Source organism: Phyllostomus discolor, chromosome 8 (genome assembly GCF_004126475.2).
Source record: "Phyllostomus discolor isolate MPI-MPIP mPhyDis1 chromosome 8, mPhyDis1.pri.v3, whole genome shotgun sequence".
Lineage (NCBI taxonomy): Eukaryota > Metazoa > Chordata > Mammalia > Chiroptera > Phyllostomidae > Phyllostomus > Phyllostomus discolor.
This window is the reverse complement of record NC_040910.2, coordinates 60,162,056-60,189,310: the sequence shown is the minus strand read 5'-3', so window position 1 is coordinate 60,189,310 and position 27,255 is coordinate 60,162,056. Positions and strand designations below refer to the sequence as shown.

Here is a 27,255-nt window from a genome sequence, read left to right as displayed (position 1 = left end):
CCATCACCCCTTGTCCCCAGTTTGGAAACAATAGGAGCTCAGGACTGAGAGTGAAGACAGGAAAGAGGTGCAGGCACAGGTTGTCATGAGACAGAAAAGTAAGGACAGTCAGCCATGCGGCAGGGGCTGCTCACACGAGGAGCCGCCCCGTCTCACTTCGGTCCAGCTGCAGACGCCGGCACAGCACTCACCCCCTACTGCAGTCCCAGGTCCTGGCTCCTCTCCTTGTCTGGTGTCTGGACTCCTGGAGCCATTGGGCTGAGAAGGCCTCCCAAGGCTGGCCCCAGGTCCCAGACACGTGGGCCTGTGGGAGGCAGAGGACAGGCCAGGCTGCCTGGCTCACCTGCCACAGGGCAGACCCAGTCTGCTGAAAGGACCACTCTGGGTGGTGTGGCCTCCCCACAGCTGTCTCTGTCCCAGCGCACACTTGGCAGAGCGGTGTTCTGTTCCTAGCCCCCATGGCTGCCTCTGCTGGGACAAAGCATGAGGTTGCCCCACTCTGGGCTTCCTGGCAGGGCCATCCCTGGTCAGCCCGTAACACTGCACTTGGAAAACAGTGCCTCCCTAATGCACAGCGGACTCCCAGCCTGGAGCAGGGCTGCCCTGACAGGATGGTTTCCTAGCATTGACCTGTTCGTCATATTTCTCAATTTATGTACAGCTTAAGGTCTTTAAGTCAAATAAACAGACTTCTTTTTATCTAATTCTGAAGAATGAGTACACTCCAGGGGCTGCAATCAGTTATCAAATTTAATTTTCCCATAGCCGGCACATTTACATATAAGACAAGGCAAACACAAATGTCCACACAAAGGACAAAATCCATCTCCTGCAGGACAGACAATCAGACAACCAGACCAGAGATTTTGTTATTGAGAATGTCTTGGATTGCCCTGCAGACATCCCTCAACCCTCGGGTCAGGCCCTGAATATGGCATCCCGGAGACAGTTTCTGCCTGACCAACCGGAAACAAGCGCACACCAGAACTGAAACTACCTTTCTGACAACCCTAACGGGAATAGAAACGCTACTTAAAGTGACTACCCTCTCCCCTGCTGAAGCACTGCACAGAAGAGGTTCAGGTGGCCACTCTGCTTCGCTGTTGAAGCTCCCATGCTCAGTGCCGAGGGGGAGTCTCCCATAGAACAGACTCCCGGTCCAGTGAAGACGCAGGTGAGTAAGGCCTGGATGAGCTGTCACTGCCGACTGCTCCTCCAAGTGCCCCCACAGGCCCAGAGGGAGTTCTTTTAAGAGTCCCATCCACTGTCACCAAATCTGTTACTGAACTCAAAGGGTTCACCACTTGCGGTGCTCTATTCAGAAAAGAGACATGCTTGTTGCAAGGTAGTTTTGTTTACTTTCAGCAAGTAAAGGAGAGCAGGTATTCACACCCAAAGCTCTGCATCCCAGAAGGGAGCTTAGCCATTGCTGGTAAGCACTATTTGGGCAATTACACATTGATTTCCATCGACCATACTTACTGGGTTGGGTTCCTGTCAAGTTCATCCAGTTACAGCTGGTCTGTAAAATACTGTGCTACATTTTAACAGTTGGTGAGAATATTGTTTGGTAAGAATGGCCCAGACCTTGAGATTCTTGTCCTGTCTAACAATTTGTCCTTTCTATTAGTTATTAGAGTTCTTTATATATTCTAAATACAAATCTCTTATCAGATATGCATTTTGCAAGTATATACTCGAAGTCTGTGGATTGTCTTTTTATTTTCTTGTTGCTGTTCTGTGAAACAAAAGTTTTTAATTTTGATGAAGTCCAATCTCTTCGTTTTCTCTTTAATCATTTGGGCATTTGGTATAATTGCCTAATCCACAAGTTTGCACCTATTTTCTTCAAAGAATTGTCTGCTTTTAAGTCTTACATTTAGGTCTATGATCCACTGTCAGTTAATTTTTGTATATGGTTTGAGGTAGAGGTGGGACCAAATTCATACTCTTGGACGTGTCTCAGCACTGTTTGTTGAGAAGCTGTTTTCTCCCAGAGAATTATCTTGGTACCGTTGCTGACAATAAATTGAACATAAATGTTAGGCTTTATTTGGGGACTTTCAATTCTATTTAATTGATCTGTCTATCAATATTCCAGTACCACACTGTTTTATTTTACTCTTGCTTTGTAGTTAGTTTTGAAATTGGCAAGTGTGAGTCCTCCAACTTTGTTTTTTCTTTTTCAAGATTGTTTTGGCTCTTCTAGGTCTCTTGCACTTCTGTATGATTTTAGGATTAGCTTGTTAAATTCTGCAGAAAAGCCAACTGGGATTTTTATTGGGATTGCATTAAATCTGTAGAAAAATGTGGGGAGTACTGCCATCTTAACAATGTTAAATCTTTAATCAATGAATATGGAGGGTCACTCCATTTATTTAGGCCTTCTTTAATGTCTTTCAACAATGTTTTATTGTTTTCAGTGTACAAGGTTTGCATTTTTTGTTAAATTTATTCTGAAATATCTTATTCAAAACATTGTTTTTTGATTTCTTACAGTGTTTCTCTATGTATATAACAACATATCAATTAACAGGTTAAAATTTTCCTCCTTTTTGCAGAAAGAAAGAAGGAAAGCAGGGAGGGAGCTTATAAGCCATGTTGTTATAACAGTACTTTGTTTTGTTTTTAGTTTTGTTTTCCCACTTAATACATCTTGGAGTGTTTTCCCTAGCAATACACAGAGAGCCTTCTTATTCCTTTTATATAACTGTACAATAGTCCAATTATAAACTTCCTATAATTTACTCAGTCAACCCCCCATTAATGGACATTTAAGTTATTTTTGATATTCTGTCATTACAAATATTTCTGCAATGCATTTATCATTTTGCACTTTGGGACAAATCCCAGAGTTTAATCACTGTATTAATGGGTAAATACATCAGTAATTTTGACAAATGTTGACAAATTGTCCTTCATGAGGTCACTCCTATTTCCTATTCTTCCATAATAATGAGGCTGCCACATTCCTTGTGACCTTGCCACAGGTGTCTTTAAGCATCTGGATTTTTAATAATTTACTAGGTGGAAGATAGTGTCTGTGTGGTTTGAATTGTTTTATCTCTAGACCAGGCATCTTTATGCTGTTTTTCCTTGTCTGTGAGTTATCTGTTCATTGCCTTTGCCTGATTTTTTGTTGGGTAGCTGGTCTTTTCCTTTTTGTTTAGTCTTTAGATATGAATTGTAAATATTTTGTTCCCATTTTCTGTTTGTCTTTGGATTTTGCTTAAGGTGTTTTTTGTTTGTTTGTTTGTTTGTTTGTTTTGCCATGCAGAAGTTTTTGTTGGGCTGTTTGTTTTGTGTAGTCTATTTTATCAATATTTTCTTTTACAGATTTTGGATTTGGGGTCATAGTTAGATAGCCTTTTCAAAAATAATTTTATTCTATTTACACATTGAAATCACTGGGCTATTCTTTTTTAATCTAAGAGAAATTATTTTCTGTGCTGGTTTCTGGCCCAGTCACTTTGTCTGTATCAAGGATCCTTCCCCCTAAGTTCTATTTTGTTATTTATTTTGAATATTTTATTTTATTTATTTTTTAGAGAGGGGGAAGAGAGGAAGAAAGAGAGGGAGAGAAACATCAATGTGTGGTTGCCTCTTGCATGCCCCCTACTGGGGACCTGGCCCACAACCCAGGCATGTGCCCTGACTGGGAGTTGAACCAGCGATTCTCTGATTCACAGGCTGGCACTCAACTACTGAGCCACACCAGCCAAAGTTCCCCTAAGTTTTATGTGGATAGGGAAATCAAGCAGAGGAGGGAGCCAAATGGAACTCAAATAGTATCCCGGTCCAGCTGTCTGTAGCACAGTGCCAGAACCAGGATGGCTTCTGATTTCACAAGTCTTTACTGAGGACAACTATGTGTGAGCACATATGAAGGACCTGCACTATGCCTGGTACTATGGAAGGCACTGGATGCAGAGAGGAATGACACAGCATAAGGAGCCAGAGGAGCTATACCCTCAACTGTCAAATTACAAAACAAGACACATGACTAGGTTGTGGGTTCTCAGGCCACATGATCATCCAGGAAAGTACCTGTGAGACAGCTCAGAAGAGAGGCAAAGTAACAAAGCAGCTCTGGGGAAATTCTTGATGCTTGAGCTACAAGTTGAGATTCCAGGAGCAGGTCCCAGGTCTGGAGTACTAGTTTGAGGCAATATAATTGATTATAAGTAATCAATTATATTTTATACCACTTACATCAGAATATTAACTACCATTTGGCACAAATGGCACAAAGACAAATCATGTCTTTGTCCAGGCACAAGGCCAGCCTACACTCTGCATTTTGCATGCCCTTTCCCAGGGCAACCTGGCTGTGACTCAGCTGTATTGTCATCACACAGGTTCTGTCGCTTTCACACACATCTGTCATTGAACTGTGGCAAATCCATTGTCAAAATCAGCTAACAGGAGGTAAAAATTACAACAGGCAGAAAGCTGAGAGAGTGCCTTCACTGTTCTCCCAGGACCTATTCAATAATTTAGTTCTGACTTTAGATCTAGCATGGGAAGGCTCACCCCTCCAATCTCTGGAGTTAATGTTGGGTGAGAGTGGGGGCTGACAAGGGCAGGTCTCAGAGCTATTTTCAGTATTTCAACAAAGCCTGGTGAGAAAACATATACAACTAACTTAAATAAAAATCCACATTTTCCTCTTCCTTCTTCTCCTCCCCTCCCTCCTTTTCCTTCTTGTGCCCCACCCCACTGCCACCTCTTATTTATCTCCTCCCCCTTCTTCATAATTGATAAAAGTGAGGTTGTAAATGGTCATTGCCAATTCTCTTGTGTCACCCAGGTTTGGGTCTGTGGCCTCCTCCAGGGCCTACATCCCACCTCCCCACTGAGATCCCCTCCTGCCTGCACCCCACCAGTGACAACATAGCTCACATTGTGTTCACTCAAAGATTGGATGAGAAATTCCTCCTGTCTCAAAGCTTTTTACTATCCTCTCTTTTCAAGTCCCACTGACAGAATTTTTTGGCAAAATTGTGAAGATCAAGAATGAGGAGCCAATACTGTCATCCATCTGCTCCTTCTCATGGGGACAATACCCCTCAGACCACTGTGGAGAAAGAGACAAAATTGTCTTAGGCCCTTGTGGCCCTTTTATTTTTTTCCTGACCCAGACCCAGGCTTTGGCAAACACAGCACATCATATTTTGAGGAGGGTAATGTCAATGAATGCAAGAGCTCTGAGGGGCTATGCCTTTACTGGTGTGCGCTTGCTACCATGAAAGGTCAAGCATTTGCCACTTATACAATGCTCACAATGGCAGTCCCACTTTATGGACAGGGACACCAAGTTCCAAAGAGGTGAAATTCTGCCCAAGGCTACACAGCTAGGGAGTGCTCAACCTGGGACACATAGTCGGTAGTTCCCAACCATTGTTCCTCGTGGCTTTGCTGGGTTCACTCTCATAGATTCTCAGAATATATGCTTACACTGCTAGTTCTTGACTTTTCAATTTTAGACATTATGAATTGATTTCTTGCTTAACTCTTTTTAAAAATATATTTTATTGATTATGCTATTACAGTTGTCCCATTTCCTCCCATTCATTCTCCTCTGCCCTGCACACCCCTCCCACCCACATTCCCTCCTCTTTAGTTCATGTCCATGAGTCATACATATAAGTTCTTTGGCTTCTACATTTCCTATACTATTATTAACACCCACCCCATCTATTTTCTACTTACCATTTATGCTTCTTATTCCCTGTACCTTTCCCCCCTCTCTGCCCCTCCCACTCCCCTGTTGATAACCCTCCATGTGATCTCCATTTCTGTAGTTCTGTTCCTGTTCTAGTTGTTTGTTTAGTTTGTTTTTGTTTTTGTTTTTGTTTTAGGTGTGGTTGTTAATAACTGTGAGTTTGCTGTCGTTTTACTGTTCATATTTTTATCTTCTTTTTCTTAGATAAATCCCTTTAGCATTTCATAAAATAAGGGCTTGGTGATGATGAACTCCTTTAACTTGACCTTATCTGAGAAGCCCTTTATCTGCCCTTCCATTCTAAATGAAAGCTTTGCTGGATAGAGCAATCTGGGATGTAGGTCTTTGCCTTTCATGACTTGGAATACTTCTTCCCAGCCCCTTCTTACCTGAAAAGTCTCTTTTGAGAAATCATCTGACAGTCTGATGGGAACTCCTTTGTAGGTTACTGTCTCCTTTTCTCTTGCTACTTCAAGGATTCCCTCCTTCATTTTTACCTTGGCTAATGTAATTATGATGTGCCTGGGTGTGTTCCTCCCTGGGTCCAACTTTTTTGGGACTGTCTGAGCTTCCTGGACTTCCTGGAAGTCTTATTTCCTTTGCCAGATTGGGGTAGTTCTCCTTTATTATTTGTTCAAATACATTTTCCACTTCTTGCTCTACCTCTTCTCCTTCTGGTACTCCTATAATTCAGATGTTGGAATGTTTAAAGATGTCCTGGAAGTTCCTAAGCCTCTCCTCATTTTTTTGAATTCTTGTTTCTTCATTCTCTTCTGACTGGATGTTTCTTTCTTCCTTCTGGTCCACACCATTGATTTGAGTCCCAATTTCCTTCCCATTGCTGTTGGTTCCCTGTACATTTTCCCTTATTTCACTTAGCATAGCCTTCATTTTTTCATCTAATTTGCAACCAAATTCAACCAATTCTGTGAGCATCCTGATTACCAGTGTTTTGAATTGTGCATCTGATAGGTTGGCTATCTCTTCATCACTTAGTTATATTTTTTCTGGAGCTTTAATCTGTTCTTTCATTTGAGCCATTTTTTTTTTTTATGTCTCCATGTGCCTGTTGCTTAGTAAGGGGTGGAGCTTTAGGTGTTTACCAGGGTGGGCCAACCTACGTTGCTGCGCTGTGATGCTCTCTGTGGGGAAGGGGTCTGAGAGGGAACAATGGTGCTTACTCTTCTCTCTGCAGATTTCAGTCACTTCCCCCGCTACCCACCAGCAAATTGGGCCCTTCTGGTGCTGATTCCCAGGTGGGTGGGCTTGTGTATGTTCTAGGACCCTGTGGGTCTCTCCAACGAAGTCTCCTGTTAGGTTGGGAGTTTCTCCCATTGGCCCCTCAATCCCCACAGGTGTTTTCAATCAGTGGTTTGAAGCTTTATTTCCCCTCACTGAACCCTGGATTGCATGGTCTGTCCTGCTCCCCTGTTGTTCCTCCCGGTTTATCTGCACTTGAATGTGGGACCGCCCACTCCTCCAGCCTCCACCTCCCTGGGTCTGCTAGCCACCGCCTTGCTGCAAGGCCTCTCCACCTGGCTGCCCATATCCATCCCTCCTACTGGACTGGATGAATGTATCTTCTCTAACTCCTTGGTTGTCGGACTTCCATACAGTTTGATTTTCTGTCAGTTCTGGTTGTTTTTTGTTTTTTAAATTGTGTCGTCCTTCTTTTGGTTGTGTGAAGAGGCACAGTGTGTCTACCAATGCCTCCATCTTGGCTGGAAGTGTCTTGCTTAACTCTTATATTGCCATTGCATACACTTTACCTCCCCTCCACCCAGTGTCTCACAGCACAATGCTGAGTTAGATCCACAGAGACCATGAACAACTCTGCTGCAGGGAGTGGGGCTGACCCTATGGTGGACATGGTGACCCCAGATGGAGGTGGGAGGACCAGCAGACATTACAGCCAGACAGCCTGACACATCTGCCCACATTAACACCCTCAGGGTTTTCCAGAGAGTCTGTAAGCAACCAAAAGTGTCTTGGATCCCCCTAGCCAACCAGGGGGCTCATAGACTGCTTCCTTTGCTGCCAGCTAATCAGTTTACTTCAGAATCTAAAAAGTTCTGCAGTTGCCCCTGTCATTCCCATCTCTAGAAGCTCTGTTGTTGCCTTTGTTCCTTGACAATGATCTGTCTGTCCTCATGCAAATGAGAAAACTATGCTGTAGTAGACATAATTCAGAGCCTCTGAATTACTCCTTGATAGTTGTTTACTTATTTATGATAATGTAAATTTTGTTCACATTTACTATAATTTCCCAGGAATTGGTAACTCTTCAATTTTCTCTGTATGTGTCAGCTCTGTGACAGATTCAGCCTGTCAATTGGTCAACCATCCTCACTTATCTATTGTTCCCAGGTTTTCATTGGAGAAATTCCTCCTCTTTTCTCTTATTTTAGCTGGGATGGGATTCCCTCCACACCCACAAGCAGCCGTCCCTAGGGACTTCTTTCTCCATCATTCTGAGGATTTCTACATTCACCTCTTTGCCAAGATGGGTCCTGTTTTTAGCCCCCTCTTCATTTTTTTGATTTACTCCCTAGATTTGATGGAACACATACTCCAGTAGCTTACTAAGAAATGGTGTGTGGATGGAAGATAACATTTTTGAGATCTTGTATTCCTCATAATGTCTTTATTTGACCCATACTTGATTGATAATATATATTGTTCTAGACTAAAAATAAGTTTCTGTCATAAATTTGCAGCATTGTTCCACTTTCTTTTTCCTTCTTGGTTCACTTTTTTGTGGTAAAATATATGTAACAAAATTTACCACTTAATCATTTATAAGTGTGCAATTTAGTGGCATTAAGTACATGCTTTCTATCGTATTACCACCACCACTATCTATACCCAAAACTTTCTCATCATCTCAAACATAAATTCTGTGCCCATTAAACAGTAATGCCAAATTCTCATCTTTCCCTTGCTTTTGGTGACTTCTAATCTACTTTTCAATTCTATGAATTTCATTACTCTAGTTGCCTTATAGAAGTGTAATTATACAATATTTGTCCCTACCTGTCTGGGTTATATTACTTGGCATGATGTCTTCAAGGTTCATCCAAGTTGTACCATGTGTCTGTACTTCACTTGAATAATTGAATAATACTCTAACATACATGTATATATAACATTTTATTTATGCTTTCATGTTGATAAACACTTCAGTTTTGTACTTTTTTGGCTATTGTAAATCATATTGCTATAAATATTGGTGCACAGGCATCTGTATGTACACCTACAAGTTGAATTGGCAGGTCACATGGCAGTTCCATTTTACATTTTGAGAAACCGCTGAACTGTCTTCTATAATGTGAATGTCTTCACATTCTCATGAGGTTTCCAATTTTGCACATCCTCTCCAACACTTGCTATTTCCCCCTTTTTTTAAAAAAGAAAACTGTATTAACTTAGAAGCATTCAGAATGTCAACAAAACGGTTTTGTTTTGTTTCGTTTTGTTTCGTTTTGAATTACCGAGTCATCTTCAGTGTACAGAATAATTCTGTAGAAGCTGCATCTGTGAGAACTACGGCCGGACAAACTGCCACGCTCACACAGGCCTGACAGGCGCCACGCCCCTGCGAGCGCCTGCTCCCCACTCCAGGCTGTGGGCGCGCCAGCCCCCACGGGGCGCGAGCAGCTAGGATGTCACAGGGAAAGCGCCGTGTTAAGGTCACATTTGACAGGGTGTTCATCAGACGGAAAAAGACACCGTGCAGTAAGTATAAAAACAACCCTTACACAGCCTTACATTTCAAAAGTTTTCCTTTAAAAAGATTGAGCTGTGTATAGGGTGATTAAATGCTTTATAGACAAGAAAAAAACTGCGCAACAATCACCTTATTCATCATCACCATCTTCCTCCTCCTGTTCATCTTCACTCTTTTTCTCGCCATTATCAGCCTTGAGGCTACCTTCTCGGCCTCCTGGGCCTTGCTTGCCTTTAGCTTGAGCCACAGCGACCCCACCCCTGAGTCTCTTTGGGCGGAGTCGCCTTCCCACTTCCTTTGGCTGCGCCTCCCCTGCCCCAAGGCCCTGCGTCACTCCCTGGGGCTTTGCAGCATCGCCCTCATGCAGGCTAGGGGGGATGCTCCTCTAAGATTTTGGTCGGATACCCAGAACAAAACAAGACAAAGGCCGAAGGGGGCCTCTTGGGTGCACTGGGGATTCCGAACTTGTTATTTGTTTCCCCTTCCGGGCAACCTAGTTTTCTATTCTCTCCGAAGAGCCTTGCCATCTTCCTGCATCCCTGGTTCTTCAGCCGACAGGCTCCACCTCGGAGGGCTCCGTGGAAGCTTCTACCGGCGGGCGGCCTCGGCCTCCTGTGCTCCTCCCGGCAGGCTCCTCCCGACAGGCCCGAAAGAGGAGGGCACAGATGATGTCATGTCTCCCGGCCACTGATGGTCTCTTTTTCCCAGGTTGAGTCACTTTTGTCAGCCAGCAGAGTCGCCCTGCGCCCACCGCTGGGGAATGCTCACACCTGCAGGGCGCTGTCCCTGGAGCCCTGTGTGCTGCTAGACCAGCCTCCACGTTCCTTTTTTCATAATAGTTGTTGTGATGGTGGTGAAGTGGTATCTCATTGTGGTTTTGATTTACATTTTCTTCATGACTGGTGATGTTGAACATTTTTTTGTGAGCTTATTGACTATGATATATATTCTTTGGAGAAATGTTGAATGGAATCTTTTGAGGAATTTTGACTTGAGTTTTGTGTTTGTTTGTTTGTTTTTTGAAATTGAGTTTTAAGAGTTCTTGATATATTCTGGATATCCCTTAGCAGAGATATGATTTGCAAATATTTGCTCCCATTTTGTGAATTGTCTTTTCATTCTCCTGATAGTATATTTTAGTGCACAAAAGTTTTTAACATTGATGAAGTCCAGTTTATTTAGGTGTCATATCCAAAGTGTCATTGCCAAATGCAATGCATGAACACTTTCCCCTACTTTTTCCTAAAAGTTTTATAGTTTTAACTCATAAGTTTATGTCTTTTATGTATTTTAAGCTAACTTTTGTATATGTTGTAAGGTAAGAGTCCAACTTCATCCTTTTGTATGTGCATATCTAGTTCTTAGCACTATTTGTTGAAAAGATTGTCTTTTCCCTTTTGAAAGGTTTTGGCAACTCCACTGAAAATCAGTTGACCATATGTGAGAGTTTATTTCTGGGTTCTATTTTATTGCACCAGTCTGTGTATCTGTCTTAATTCCAGTATCACGTTATACAGTATTACTACTTTAGCTTGCAGTAAGTTTTGAAATCAGGATGGAACTTATTTTTGTGTGTTGCTTTTGTATCCTGCAGCTTACTAAATTCTTTCATTAGGCCTAACAGTTATTTCTGTGTGTGATTTTTAGAGATTTTTACATGTAAAATTATGTTATCTGTAAACAGAGATCATTTTATTTTCTGCTTTCCTATGTGGATACCTTTCATTCTTTTTTGTGCCTAAGTGCTCTGGCTAGAGCTTCAGTACTCTGGTGATTAAAGCAGTAAAAGCAGGTATTCTTGTCTTGTTGCTCTTAGGGGAGAAGCTTTCACTCTTTCGGCATTGAATATGATGTCAGCTATGGGTGTTTCATATACGGCTTCTGTCATGTTGAGGAGGTTTTCTTCTGTTTCTACTTCACTGAGTGTTTTCATCATGAAAAAGTTTTGAATTTTGTGAAACGGTTTTTGTGCATCAATTAAAATGACTGTAGATTTTTTCATTATTTTTTAAATTATATTTTATTATGATGTTATTACTGTTGTCCCAGTTTTCCCCCTTTGCTCCCCTGCACCCATCCCCACTGCCATTCCCCCTGGCAATTCCCACACCATTGTCCATGTCCATGGGTCATACATATATATTCTTTGGCTACTTTATTTCCTGTGCTGTACTTTACAGCCCCATGACTATTCTGCAACTACCAATTTGTACTACTTAATTTCTTCATATTTTTGCCCAAGTCTCATGCCCCCTTCCCATCAGGCAACCATTAAAATGTTCTCTTGACATCTCCAGCCAAGATGGAGGCGTAGGAAGGTACACTTTGCCTCCTCACACAACCAAAAGAAGGACAACAGCAAATTTAGAAACAAAAATTAACCAGAGGTGCCAGAAAATTGAACTGTATGCAAGTCTGACAACCAAGGAGTTAAAGAAGAAATATTCATCCACACCAGTAGGAGGATCAGATATAGGCAGCCAGGGCGAGAGGACTCATGGCAAGGCGGTGGCTGGAGGACCAGAGCGGGTGAGGTGGCAGCTGGCAGAATGGGCAGCCGGCAGAATAGGCGGCCCCACAGCTGCATGCTGATAAACAGGGAGGAACAATTGGGGTGTTAGACAAACTGCAGCCAGGGTTCCAGTGTGGAGGAAATAAAGCCTCAAAACCTCTTGACTAAAAAAATCTGTGGGGGTTGCAGTGGCAGGAGGAACTCCTAGCTTCACAGGACAGTTAGCCACAAGACCAAACAAGGTAACAGGCAACTTCTCCAGTGGGCTTTTCCTAGCTTCCAAAGTCAATCTTAGTTCCTCAAGGCTTTCTGGTAACAACTAGAGCCCAGGCATGCCTTCTTCAGGAATGACATTCCAGTCAAAGTCTTGGTTATTAAAAACCATAATTTGAAACCCATCTTATCAGTTTCATGCAAATAAAATTTTATAACATTACTTATTAAGAATGCCAAGTTCTAGATGGATCAGGTAGGGAGAAAAAATACAAAGCAAAAAGGAAAATCCTTGTCTTTCCATTATGTGCCAAAATTACACTTCCATGCCTTATATCTTTCATTGCTTTACTCCCTAACCTATTGTAAAGTTTTAACCCTTAGGGACCTGAATTTCATTTCAAAACAGAAACCAAAAAAATCCAAAGCAAAAAACTGAATTACAGCCCTGGCTGGTGTGATTCAGTGGATTGAGCACCGGTCTTCGAACCAAAGGGTCACTGGTTCGATTCCCAATCAGGGCACATGCCTGGACTTCAGGCCAGGTCCCCAGTAGGAGGAGCATGAGTGCCAACCACACATTTATGTTTCTCTCTCTCTCCCTCCCTTCTCCTCTCTCTAAAAATAAACAAATAAAATCTTAAAGAAAACAATTACAAAGAATAAAAAATGAGAAGGGACTTAAATTAGCCTTAATCTTGTCTCCCACCAACTGGTCCCACTAGCTGGTCACACATACAACCTTTTTCATGTCCCAAATGGCACAAAGTTGTGATGGTGGAGACATTCTCTTGCCACAGCTGGCTCTATCTAGCACCGGATGACATTTTCGAGGTCCCAAATGGCATAAAGCCCCAAATGACAAAGATATGTTCTCACCCCAACTCGATTCTACCCAGCACCAGTGGCATGAAGCCCCAATGGTAGAGGTATTCTCTCATCTACCAGTGTGTCCACTGGTATCCTGGCAGAGACATAAGCTCTCACCAACTAGTCTCATGGCAGACATGATCCTTTGCCCCAGCCTGCTGTAACTGGCACAAGATGACTTTTGTTATACTCAGATGGCACAAAGCACCAAATGGCAAAGACATGTTCTCATGCTAACCAGTACTGCAAATGACCTTTATGAGGTCCAAATGACATGAGGATCCAAACTGCAGAGACGGAGGATTCTCAGTATAAACAAAACTGTTAAGTTCCCCAAGTTTCCAAATGACCAGAAAGCAAGAAACAAAACAAAACTTAAAGCAATAAATAACTTAACTCAAGCACTGATGTTTCTTTTCTTTCAAAAAACATTTTACACCTATCTATGGCCTCTACCTCCCCGGGGGGGATCACAACCCCCCAGCCCCTGCTTTTTTTAAGCTTTCTATATGCCTTACAACTTTCTACACACCTTCTGCAACCTTCATAGACCTTCTTACTCACTTAGGGATAACCATAACTCACTTTCAATCCTTGTTCTCGTTAATGATGGGATGGACCACACTCAAACTCAGTATCTGCAAGCTAAAAGTCCCTAAATATGCAAACACATTAATAAAGTAAAGGAACATTGTCATTTTGCATTGGGCCCTGCTGTCTTCTTCTGAAGTAGAAATTTCAAATCTCCTTCCAGTTCAGGTCCAGCTTTCCTTTTCAGCATCAACCACAGCAGCAGGGTTCAAACCTTGCTCAGGTCAATGCCCATTTTATTCGTGTGTGGTGGATCCAAGGCTTAATTCCCATGAGCTTCAGAGAAGAATGTGTTGTCAGAAGGGTATCATAGGGACCAGTCTATTGCTTGGCTAACTGCTGTTCAGGTCCTTGAGTCTTCCAAGTCTTTAGTATGACTCGGTCCTCCAGTTGGAAAAGGTGTAAGAAGAGCTTGTCAGATGGGTAGGCAGACCTGCAATGAGCAAACTTGTGCAGAATGGTTAGTGTTTGCCCTAAATGTTGTGCATATTGCTTAACTTTCCACTCATGCTCCAAATCTGGAGGGGGGGGCATTCCCAGAACTAAGATTGGAAGGGTCTCCCATAAAGTACTTCAAAAGAGCTTAACTTAAGCCCACTTCTGGGTGCTATCTTAATCCAGAGCAAAGCAATGAAAAGTGCCTGGTCCCATTGCAAATATGTTTCCTTGAATATTTTTGCCAGGGTCCTCTTTACTGTGTGATTCATTTTCTTAGTCTTTCCTGTAGATTGAGGTCTCCAGGATGCATATGGTTACAATCTTATTTGCAGTGCCTATTCAACCTTCTGGGAGATCTTGGAGGTGAATGATGGTCCATTGTCATTCTGAATGCTGTGAGGAAGTCCAAACCTGGGAATTATTTCTTTAAGTTTCACTACCTCAGTTGTCTTCTCAGTTCTGGTGGGGTGTGCTTCTATCCATCTGGAAAAATGTCTACAAAAACTAATAAAAATTTGAAATTCCTTCTGGTTTTAGGCATTTGCATAGTCTACTTGCCAGTCCTCAAATGGGTGTAATGCTTTATATTATGCTCCTTTTTTAGCTTCAGTGTGTTCCATCTTAGGATTGTTTTTTGGCACGTATCTGACAGCCTTGGGTAATCCTCTGAATGGTCCTTTGTAAATGGAGGCTCTTTAAAAGTGGACTAACGAGGCCCATCAAAGCATCCCTTCCATAATGGGTCCCTTTATGTAGGTGCTTGAGGATAGGATACACTGCAGATTTGGGCGGTAAGATCATACAGGGGTGTTGATCTTCCACATAGAATTGGGACCAGTGTTAGTGAACCCTCATTCATGGGCTTGTTCCTCATCTTGTTCCATGAAATGAGGTTTAAATTTTGCCAAGTCCAAGCAAGTGATCAAAACCTCTAAGTGTTGCGGCCCTCTGGCTGCTTGTCTTGCTGCTTTCAGCAGTTTGGTTTCCCTGGCTTGTTTGGGAACCATCTTTTTGGTATCCTGGGAAGTGCATTATAGCAACCTGGTCTGGTGGATTCATCGTCTCTATCAATTGTAAAATCTCCTCTGCACGTTTAACATCCTTGTTCCCTAAGGTTAAGAGTCCTCTCTCTTTCCATATTGCTCCATGGGCATGGACTACCATAAAAGCATACTTGGAGTCCATGTAGATGTTAATCTTCTTTCCCCGGGACAATACTAAGGTTCTCCTGAGGGTTATGAGTTCAACTTTCTGTGCTGAGGTTCCTGGTGCAAGTGCTTGGGCTTCTATCTCCTTGTCTAAGTTGACTACTGTGTACCCAGCTCGTCATTAGCTGTTGTCCATGAAACTTCTTCCCTCTGTGTACAGCTCCCAGTCTGGTGCCACCAATGGTTGGTCCAGTAGATCAAGCTTGCTAGAATAAACGTGGTCAATAATTCCAAGGAGTCATTGTAGGGGGCTGAGTTTCCCTGTGTCTGGGAACAGAGTGGCTGGAATCAAAGTTGTGGCAGTCTGAAGGGTAGATTTGGGTGTCCAACAGAATGGCCTGGTATTTCCCCATGTGCCCTGCTGTTAACCAATACCCTCCTTTCTGTTACAATAAAGTTAGTACTTGGCATGGCACCAATACCACAGTAGGCTGTCCCAAAGTGAAATCTTTGGCTTCCTGTGCAATGTCACAGGTAGCTGCCCCTGCTTAAAGACATGGTGGCCATCCCTTTGTCATGTGATCCAACTTCTTTAAGAGATAGGTTATGGGTCAGGGAATATTTCCTAGAGCCTGGGTTAGTAAACCCTGTTTGATTCCCTGCCTTTCATGAACATAGAGTTTGAAAGGCTTCTGCAAATTGGGCAGGAGCTGAAACTAGCTTTCCTTCAAGGTATCAAATGATACCTGATAGTCTCTTGTCCATTTGAAAAGTTCAGAGTCCAGTCCTTCTAAGGAATCATGCAGTGGTTTTGCTATGAGTACAAAGTTTGGAATCCAAATTTCACAGAACCCTATAATCCCTAAGAACCAATGAAGTTGCCTTCAGTTTTCTGGGATTTTTTAGTGTAACAATGAACTGTTACAACAAATCCCTGTTTCAGTTGAAATCCTAGGTATGCCACTTCTTATTTGCAAATCTAGGCTTTGTGAGGTGATATCTTTTTTAAAAAATATATTTTATTGATTATGCTATTACAGTTGTCCTATTTCCCCCCTTTACTCCCCTACACCCTGTACACCCTCTCCCACCCACTTTCCCCCCTTTAGTTCATGTCCATGTGTCATACTTATAAGTTCTTTAGCTTCTACATTTCTCATACTATTCTTACCCTCCCCCTGTCTATTTTCTACCTACAATCTATGCTACTTATTCTCTGTACCTTTTCCCCTCTCTCTCATCCTCCCACTCCCCTGTTGCTAACCCTCCATGTGATCTCCATTTCTGTGGTTCTGTTCCTGGTCTAGTTGTTTGCTTAGTTTCTTTTGGTTTTGCTTTAGGTGTGGTTGTTAATAATTGTGAGTTTGCTGTCCTTTTACTATACGTGTTTTTTTTTAAAAATCTTCTTTTCTTAGATAAGTCCCTTTAACATTTCATAAAATAAGGGCTTGGTGATGATGAACTCCTTTAACTTGACCTTATCTGAGAAGCCCTTTATCTGCCTTTCCATTCTAAATGAAAGCTTTGCTGGATAGAGCAATCTGGGATGTAGGTCCTTGTCTTTCATGAGTTGGAATATTTCTTTCCAGCCCCTTCTTGCCTGTAAGGTCTCTTTTGAGAAATCATCTGACAGTCTAATGGGAACTCCTTTGTAGGTTACTATCCCCTTATCTCTTGCTGCTTCTAGGATTCTCTCCTTCATTTTTACCTTGGCTAATGTAATTATGATGTGCCTTGGTGTGTTCTTCCTTGGGTCCAACTTCTTTGGGACTCTCTGAGCTTCCTGGACTTCCTGGAAGTCTATTTCTTTTGCCAGAATGGGGAAGTTCTCCTTTATTGTTTGTTCAAATACATTTTCAATCTGTTGCTCTACCTCTTCCCCTTCCCGTACCCCTATAATTCAGATGTTGGAATGTTTAAAGATGTCCTGGAGGTTCCTAAGCTTCTTGGGTTGTTTTTGAATTCTTATTTCTCCATTCTTTCCTGTTTGGTTGTTTCTTTCTTCCTTCTGGTCCACTCTATTGCTTTGAGTCCCAGTTTCCTTCCCATCCCTATTGGTTCCCTGTGCATTTTCCTTCATTTCTTTTATGGTAACCTGCATTTGTTCATCTAATTTGCGACCAAAATCAATCAATTCTGTGAGCTTCCTAATCACCAGTGGTTTGAACTGTGCATCTGATAGGTTAGCTATCTTTTGGTCACTCAGTAGGATGAATTCTGGGGCACTGATTTGTTCTTCTTTTTGAGCCATCTTTCTCTCTCTCTCTCTCTTTTTTTTTTTTTTTTGGTCTGGCCGCTCCTGTTATGGTGAGGGGCAGAGCCTTAGGTGTTCACCAGGGTTGGGCACCCCAGTTGCTAGATTGTGACGTTGTATGTGGGGGCAGGGTCGAGAGGGAACAATGGTGGTAGCTCCATTCTCTGTGGGACCTCAGTCCCTTCCCTGGGGTCCTGGGTTGTGCACCCTGCCCTGTTCCACAATCGCCACCTCACTGGGTCTGCCAGCTGCCACTTTCATACTCAGAGTCCACCCACTGCTATCTTGTGCACCCCAGATGCCTTAGGTGCTCCCGGTTGCCTTATGCGCCCAACTCTCCCTGTTCTCCGTGTTGTGACCCATGCCCGGCTGCTCGTCTCCGCCCCTCCTATGGGTCTGGATGAACAGGTCTGTTTTAACTTCTTGGCTGTCTGACTTCCATTCAGATAAATTTTCTGTCAGTTCTGGGTGTTATTCTGCCTCTAAATTATTGTTGTTCCAATCTTGGTTGTGTGTGGAGGTACGGTGTGTCTACCTGTGCCTCTATCTTGGCCGGAAGTAGTGAGGTGATATCTTATATCCCCCTTTTGCTAATGATTTAGGACTGCAATGGTGTTGAGTAAACAGTCCTCATAGGTGCTGCTAGGTACAATGTGTCATCTACATATGGTAGAAGAACTCCTGATTTCAATCGAATATCCCTTAAGTCATTGGCTTTACCAGATGTAGTCAGAGTTATTAAGTCCTTGCAGCAAAACAGTCCAGCAGCACTGGAGTGTGGCTTTTGTGTCTGGGTCCTGCCATGCAAAGGCAAACAGCAGTTGAGCCTGTTCGTCTATTGGGATGCAGAAAAAGGCACCCTTCAAGTATAGAACTGAAAACCATATGCTATTTCCAGGCACCATGGTCAACAGAGTGTAGGGATTAGGCACCGTAGGATGAATGTCCTGAAAAATGTCATTTATGGGCTCTAAGATCCTGCACAAATTGATATTCATCCAAGTGAGGGTTTTTGACTGGCAAAATAGGAGTGTTATAGGGAGCTTGTTATGACTGAATTAGCCTTGATTTTAAGAACTTCTGAAATACTGGCTGAATCCCCTCTAAAGCCTCCTTTTTGAGGGGGTACTACTTCTTCCATGGGAATCTGTGCCCCCTCTTCCATGGGAATCTGGTCTTTTAGGTTAACTTTTATGGGTTGGATGTTAACCACTTTACCTGGGGTTCCATCAGTCCAAACGGTTTGATCCACCTGTTCATAGATCTCAAGTGGGAAGAGTTCACCTCTGGGGCCTTCCAGACAGGTCAGAAGCGCCTGGAGCTAGAGGGCATCTTCCAGTAGGACCTCTATACATAGTTGCTGCTTTTCAGGAGAAAAAGTTATTTGTGCATGAAGTTTGCAAATTAAATCTCAGCCCAGCAATTAAATAGGGCAGTCTGGCATGTTGAGAAAACTATGTATGATCTTTCGATCACAAAGATGGCATTCTAGAGGTTGAAGGAATGCCTGATTTTGTAATTGTCCTGTCACTCCAGTAACCATTACTGTATCTGAACTTTCCTTAGTTACTTTTGTATTTAGCACTGAGTATGTAGCTCCCATATCTGCAAGAAAATCAATTGGCTTGTTCCCCACCATCAACTGTGCCCGGGGCTCCTGTGGTGATACAGTACTATGTTGGGAGATGTCCAAAAGAGCCCCTGGGCTCATCCTCATTCATCATCAGACTCCCCTCACCTTTTTAGCATTTCCAAGAGGGTTTCCACCCCTACTTTCCCTTTTGAGTTTCAAGCACTCCTTTCTCCAATGGTCCGCCTCCTTGCAATAAGAACATTGATTAGCACCTAGTGGGCCTCTTTTTTGTCTTTAGGGTCCCACCACTTCCTCTGGTCTCGCCACCCTATTTCTAAGAACATCATGGCCTGCTTTATCTTCCTTGCTTCCCAGGCATTGTAGACTTTAAAGGCTAAGTCTACTAGCTGAGAGGGATTCTTTCCAATGCCTCATCTAAACACCAGAGTTTCCTTCTGATATCCAGGGCACTTTGCCCAATAAAAGTCATGTTCACCATTTGCACATTCTCTGGTGCCTACGGATCAGCATCAGAGAATCTGTACTCTGGAAAGTGTACTTTCCATACGTCTGACAGATCCTCTCCTAAAACTTGAGATGGGCCCTCATCTGGCTTTTGCCAAAGAGCTAGTATCATGTTCAGGCTCCTTGCCTTAGGCACCCTTTCCTTAAGCTCTTCCAGAATACACTTTTTGTAATGTTCCAGGAAGGGTAGGTCCCCACCATTTGGGTTCCAGCCAGGCTCTGTCAAGGGCATTACCTCAGCTGGGTTGGGGATCCCATTAGGATTCTCTTGGAATCCTAATGAGATCCAAGGGAATTGGGCCTTTTCATTAGCCTTATTTATAACCAGCCGTCCCGCATCTGCTATTAACTAAGCATTGAGGAGAGCCTGTAGACCTGGCTGTGTTGGGTGATGAGTGGCAAAAATGGAGGTGATAAGGTCTGCCATTCTCTGAGGATCATCCCTGTATAAGGGCTGGAATTCTTCCAATTCAGCAAGTCTGAAGTGGAGAATGGAGTATGGGCCCAATAGTAGCCATCCAGCTGGCCTTCCTGATTTATTCCACCTATAGGATACTGCCTCAAAGGAAACTGCTTTGTTCCTGATAGGGAGGCTCCCTGGTCAAATTGGGTACCCTTATGGGTCTTTGAGGGGGAGACCCATCCTTCATCATACAGGGGTGTGGCCAATGGCTCTTCAGGCCCTATTTCATGGGTAGCCTGAGGGAGGGATGACAACAGAGGGAGACCTCCTGCCATAAAATTTGTGTCTTTTGAATTTAGGGCATTAATGAGGCCTATTTCCTCATTCTCCTTTTCTTCCTTTATACAGTCAGGAAGGCATTTCAAGGGCCTTTGACTTCTTTGCACCATTAAGTGGACCTCTGTCTCTGGTGAGACCCTGTTATGCAATGACATAAATGCCTTGAAATAGTGGATTTCATCCCATTTATGCAACTGTTGACAATACTGTTCCAGTTGCATAATAGTATGGTGATCTAGGGAATCACCCATGGGCCACCTTTCCCCGTAATCCAAAACATACATAGGCCACAGGGTATTACAGTAATAAACCAACACTTCCTTAGGCATTGGATAATGGCTATACATACCCTAGTCTGCTAAAATCTACACAGTGGGCTCCCTCCAGGAACCAACTCGGAATGGCTTCTGCTGGCCCAGATACACAACAGGCCCAACCCTATAACCAAAAGAAGCCAGGCAACCCGGGAACATACAGAGAATATTGGCATCTACAACTCCATTATTTCAACAAATGCTCACCAGCAAGTTTTTCTGTCAGCCAGTCTCACAATCAGTGAACTCAAGCAATGGCCTCCCCAACAATGGCCAGTTCTCACCTGGACTCCAGTTCACAGCCCTAAAACTCAAGTGATCCTTCCTCCTTCCCAGAGTCTATTCCTTTCCCAGACCTGTTTCCTTTCTACCTATCAGGCATGTTCAAGTGGCTCACGCCCCAACAGTTGTGTAGAGAAATTCCCAGCAACTGGGAAGTCTCACAGTCCCACTCCCTGGTAGAGGGGGTGGGGGGTTGACCTGCCACAAGCAGCTAGGGACCCACATTGGGTGCCACTGCTGTAACCAAACAAGTGGGGTGCCACTTCCTGCCACCCATAAGCCACAACTCTGGAGACAAGAGTCTGATGGAAAGGCAAATGGAATATATATACACACACACACACACACACACACACACACACACACACACACTTGATGCCCACTCTTGTCCCTGCTGCTAGGGGAGCAAGCAACCTGCTTTTGGGTGGCCACCACGGTGGTTTCCTGCAGATTTTCATGCCAGGAAAGGACCACAGGCCACCTCCAGGCACCTACCTCCCAGGCCCTCTTGGCCCTAATCTCCTATCCCTACCCTGCTGCCCCCTTGTTACAGGCCTTGCTCCTGGCACTGGCAGTGCTCTGGGTCAGGTGTGAATTGCTCAGGGAGGAACATGTGGCCTGGCCCTCCCTGACTGCACTGGGGCTGTAGCCAAATGGCCTGCACTGGCATGGGCCACAGGCAGGCAGCAGCCACTATGGCTTCCTGCTTGGGATGGGGCATGGGGCTTGTGGGCCCGAGCTGGAGGTGTGGGGCATGGATAGGCAGCAGTTGCCATGGCTTCCCACCTAGGGGAGGAGCACAGGGCTTGTAACCCTGGCCCTCTCCTAGTCTGCTGGCCGAGTCTCCCTCTGTCTGTGCCCTAGCCTCCCCGCTAACCTCTTCCTGAGCCTCTCCACCCTCACCTCCAACCCCAAATCTACTGAGCTCCTGGACAGGTAGGTCCTGGAGTGCTATGGCAGCGTCACTAGCAATCCCTCTAGCAACTCAGCCCCCAGTCATTCACAGTCTTCAGTGCTTCTCCACCCCTCCCCCTTTCCAGTGGGGCCGCTCCCCCATTACACTAGGACTGCGAAGAAGACATTTTAAAAAACCTAGCCACACCATGACCAGTGTGATGTGGCTCAGGTTGGGAGTCATCTTGAAAAGCAAAAGGTCACCAATTCAATTCCCGGTCAGGGCACATGCCTGGCTTGGGGGTTTGGTCCCCTAGTGCCTCGGAGAGAGTGTCTGAGGAGACCTTTGATCTTCTGCCTGGAGTGCAAGGGGCCATTGCCTGCCAGGAGATGAGAATGTGACTGAGGTAAAGCCCCCTTTATATAAATATCTAACCAATACTTTCTTCATTACTTTGCCTTCCCATTCCCCACTGTCAGAGATACTTGATGCCTCCAGTTCAAGAAATTGCCCAGGGTTCTGTCCCCTCTAGGGACACCAGAGCAGAGAGATCTTAGACCAAAGTCACTCATCCTCACCATCTGCCTCTCATCTTCCAAAATGCTGTTGATATCTGTCCCCTGCTAGAGTAACTTCTTCCATTCTCTTTTCTTTGAGAACAAATATTTTTTCCTGCTATCTTAGGAGGGTTTCAAGAGGGCAAGAAAATAAACCCAGGTGTTTAAGTTGCTATGTTAAACAGGGAGCCACTGGTCTTTTCTCAGCTTCCTTTCATTAAAAAAAAAAAAGATTAAGTGCCTTGCAGGGTGTTTAAAGGCAAAGTTGTTGGGGAAGCAAGTGTCATGGAATCAGACAGAGCACGATAGGGACACAATAGGTTCGCACAGCAGAAAAACTCATCACTGCAGGCGGGTTGCTGACAGGCCCAGCAAGAGGGAGGCGTGCTTGATACCTCCTGGGGCCGACACACACAGACATCAAAGCCCAAGAATGGTCAATTTAACAACCTCCAGTGATAAAAGTCAGGAGAGAAGTTACCTCTGGAAGTGGATATTGGCCGGGAGAGGGCCCAAGGGAGTCTTCAGGGTGCGAGACATGTTCTCTGCCTTAGTGTGGGCAGTGGTGACACAGATGCACAGTAGTCCCTCCTACCTGCTGTTTTGCTTTTTGCAGTTTCAGCTACCCCCAGTAAGCGGTGATCCAAAAATATTAAATGGAAAGTTCCAGAAATAAGCCATTTATAAAGTTTTAAGCTGCACACCATTCTGAGTAGCATGGTCCCGCTCCGTCCCTTTGCCCAGCATCTCCACTGCACACACTTCGATTATCAGAGCCACTGTCGCTATGCTGCTTGTGTTACTTTACTTAATGGCCTCAAAGCACAAAGACTGTGACGCTCCCCATTCAGATACACCAAAGAGAAGCCATAAATTGTTTTCTTTACGTGAAAAGGTGAGTACAGTAGAATAAGGTATTTTGAGAGAAGCCACATTCACATAACTTTTATTACAATACATTGTTATGAATGTTCTATTTTATTAAAGTTATTGTTGTTACTCTATTACTGTGCCTAATTTATAAGTTAAACACATATCACAGGTATGTATGTGTAGGGAGAAAATAATATATATAGGGTTTGGTATTCTCTGCAGTTTCAGGCATCCCCTGGGGGTCTTGGAATGTATCTCCCACAAGAAAAGATGGACTACCGTACTCATAAAGAAAAATTTATCAAGCTGCACACTTGACATTTGTGTATGTTACATATGACATTGTGTGTGTGTCATACCTTAGTTAAAAAATGAAGGGACATTGTCAGTTATTTAGTGCTTGCTGTATGCTAGACACTAGCTAGGCCTGCTTTTGTTTTTATTCATTCATTGAGCACCTACTTATCCTAGGTACGTACTATCTAGGTTCCGAGGAGCCAGCAGTGAACAAAAAATTATATGGAACCCCTACCCTCATGATGCTCACTGTTAATATCAAATAACCATACTCAGAAAAGTGAAGCGACAACTAAAGGGCATATCCGTGTGCAGAAGGAGGGTGTGTCTCCTTGTCCGTCCGGGTGGGAGGGTCAGAGTGGGTCCCCTGAGGAGATGAAGTTGAAGCAGTGATCTAACGGGAGAGGAGGAAACAACCAGCTGAGGTGGAGGAAGAGGGCATTTTATGTTAGTGGAACAGCATGTGCCAAAGTCCTATGGTAGGAAGAGGCATGGCACATTAAAGAGGGCAGAGAACAGCATCAAGGAGGGCATGGCTGATGTGAGGGAGATCAGGAAATGCAGGCTCAGGGAGGTGAGGTGGCTGCCCCAGGTCCCCTAGCTACCGCAGCAGGGGGTGGGGGCCAGTGTTGTCCAGGTTCCCCTCTGCCCCTGAGACAGAGAGTGGGGACATGAACAGGAGAGGTCACCTGCTGTCCAGCCTCCAGTGGTATGCCAGCTGCCCTTATGCCCCCTGCCCCTCCACTCCACAGGGCCTGTCGTCACCATGGAGCCATGCCCCAATGAGCAATACTGGGACAACCTGTTGAACGTCTGCCACTCCTGCAGATCCATCTGCAACCATCGGATTCCACGTTCCTGTACAGCCTTCTGCAGTGAGTTCTGGGACTTGAACCAAGAGGGTGGCTGGATCATCCATCTTTACCTCCCTGTGGTCCCTCTGGCCCCACTGCACTTGGGTGCCTGAGGAGGGGTTGTGGAAGGCCATGTGCAGTGTGGCATCCCTTTGCCCTCCATCTCTCTGCCCTGGCCACACTGGACTCTCTGCAGTTTCTTGAACATACTGTGTTCTTTCCTGCCTCAGGCCTTTGCACCTTTCATGTGAAAGAGCATTTCCTTATTCTTTTACCCGTGGCTGTCTCCGACCCAGCCTCAAGGTCTCAGCCCAAATGCCAGAAGTCTGATTGCCCAACAGAAATTAGGCTCCCTGTCCTCTGTTCTTCCTTTCTTTTGAAACTTTTTATTATAGAATTATCAAACATGGAGAGGATAGCATAATGGACTCCTGTTTACTCATCAGCAATCAGCTTTAAAAATTCTGCCTTTTTATTCCCCAACCAGTTGTTTTAGCTTCTGTATTTTAAAGCAAATCCAAAACCTCATATCACTTACCTGTACATGAATCGCTAACACACAGGGCCTTTAAAATATAACATCAATATCTTATCACCCCCAGAAATAATCCCTTAACATTGTTTTACTCAGGCCATACCTAATTTTCTCTGATTGTCTTGAAAAATACATTTTGCTTGCTGTTCTTTTGCATTACTTGTTCTTTTCTTTAGTGGAACTTATCACAACTTGTACTATGTTCTGTCATGTGTATTTGTTACACATCTGTTTCAACTGCCAGACTGTCAGCCTGACACATAACAAGTGTTTCATAAATACTTGTTAAGTGGAGCTCAGAGAGGCTTAATGACTTGCCCAAGATCACACAGCATGATGGTGGAAAAGTTAGGATCTGAGCCAGAATTCTCTGACTCCAAAACCATGACTGTGAGTCATTATCCATTAATGAAGTAAAATACTCATGGTGTCATTCTGCAAGTATTCATGGGACTCTCTAGCCCCTTTAAAATAGGAATTTCACATGACGCAATAACAGAAGGTGGGAGAAGGTAATGGGAGAAATGACTACATATTAAGCTATAAAGGTAAAGTATCATAAAACACCACAGTAGGGAGAAACCACCTCCAGCTGATAGGTTGGGGAGCAGAGGGGTGTTCTTAAAGGAAGCGCCCCCTGAAATGGATTGTTAGAGCTTGCAGATGTGAAAGTCAGATGAGGAGGAAGGGCACCCTGGGGAGAGGAGCAATTGTGGGCAAAGGCATGGACATGGGAAAACACAACAGGGAAGATCAAGGGCCAGAGGAAAGGTTTGTGAGTCAGGCAGTGAGGGTTGGTGGTCTGGGGAACTCACACACCACCTGCAACAGCCACACTAGGGTCCCTGAGGAGGGGAGGAGGTCACAGAAAACCCCAGGAACACTGCTGCCATCAGGCTAACTCTGTCTCATGAGTGGCAGTGGCAGTGGTCCTGTGTGGCTCAGTAGAACCCTGGAACAGGGCAGGGCGAGGGCAGGGGAGGCCACTGGTAAATCAGGATCATTGGAGACTTTCCTGAAATCCTGATTTCACCATCTCTATGGTCTTTTTATTAATCTGTCAAGGGCATAAGTGTTCATGTGTTTGTATTGCAAAGAGACACAGTGAGTATTCTACTTAAACCTTCCGTTAACTGGGCATTCATGTGTTATGTGTCAGATATTGTGCTGAGGACTTCGCATCCTCATAACAACCTTGAAAAGTCAATGTTGTTATTACCCCTCACTTAGAAATGAGGAAACTGAGGCATACAGAAGTTAAGACCCTACAACTTGCACGTAGTAGAAGTACTTGGCTTTGAAGACTGTATTGTTAACTTTCGTCTTGCATTGCTCCTGAAACGTGCTCTTAGAAGTCCCCATGGGAGCCACATTTTTATATAAATAGGATCTTATTTTAAAGACAATGGAAATATGCCCTGGGAAAGTGTAGATTTTTTGCTTATGCTCTCACTGTTGCTCTCTTAATGGAAGTGTGACCACTCTTGCTGTGCGTGGCTTCTGCTGCTTGGCACTGATGCCTGTATAAACTCCTGCAATTCTCATGTATTACTAAGGCAGAGGAACTACCAATATTTTGAGCTTTCTTACCTTCTTTCCACACACCTATCCCAACTTGCCAAGGAGAATGCTGGCTTGTCTCTCTAACCCTTATTTTGACATAAAATATTTTTCTTCTTTATGAGGCTTGAAAAATGCAAGCAAGGAATTTAGTGACACTATAATTGCCTATATAACAGTTTTAAAAGATAACTGAAAAGTCCTTGCATGTATAGCAACTAAAGCATGCACTTCTAAATAATCTGTAGGTCAAAGGAGAAATAACAATGAAAGGTAAAAACATTTAAAACTAGATATAAAAATACTACATATCAAAATTTGTGTGACATGGTTAAAACAATACTTGGGGGACTGTTGTCCTCCTTACATTTGGATATTGAAAAAGGACTAGGATTACCATGGAATGGCTTTTGGGGAAATAGATTGTGATTTTTTTAAAACTTTGAATGCCCTTTGAGGCCAGACCCACAGTTTCTAAAGGTCTTCATTACATACTAGCATCACTCATTTCTGTCTCCCAGAGTCACTAAACTGTCACAAGGAGCAAGGCAGGTACTATGACCAGCTCCTGAGGGACTGCATCAGCTGTGCCTCTATCTGCGGACGTCACCCTAAGCAATGCACATACTTCTGTGAGAACAAGTTTCGGAGCCACATGACCCTACAATCAGAGCTCAGGAGACAGAAGACTGGGAAAGCTGAAACCAAATCAGACAACTGGGGAAGGTACCAGGGATCAGAGAACAGAGGCTTAGAGGCAGGTCCAGGTA

At 43.9% G+C, this 27,255-nt stretch overlaps 1 protein-coding gene across 2 annotated transcripts in view; it reads left to right on the top strand.

Moving 5' to 3' along the window:
• The first annotated feature begins 543 nt into the window (after nt 1-543).
• The window catches only part of TNFRSF13B (TNF receptor superfamily member 13B), a 43,085-nt gene continuing 16,373 nt past the window's right edge, over nt 544-27,255 (top strand). For both annotated transcript variants that reach the window (XM_036032828.1, XM_036032827.1), the window contains exons 1-3: nt 544-1,174; nt 24,289-24,411; nt 27,007-27,252. In XM_036032828.1, the coding sequence (XP_035888721.1) occupies nt 24,303-24,411; nt 27,007-27,252 (355 nt within the window). In that variant the 5' untranslated portion in view covers nt 544-1,174; nt 24,289-24,302. The remainder of the gene's footprint in view (nt 1,175-24,288; nt 24,412-27,006; nt 27,253-27,255) is intronic.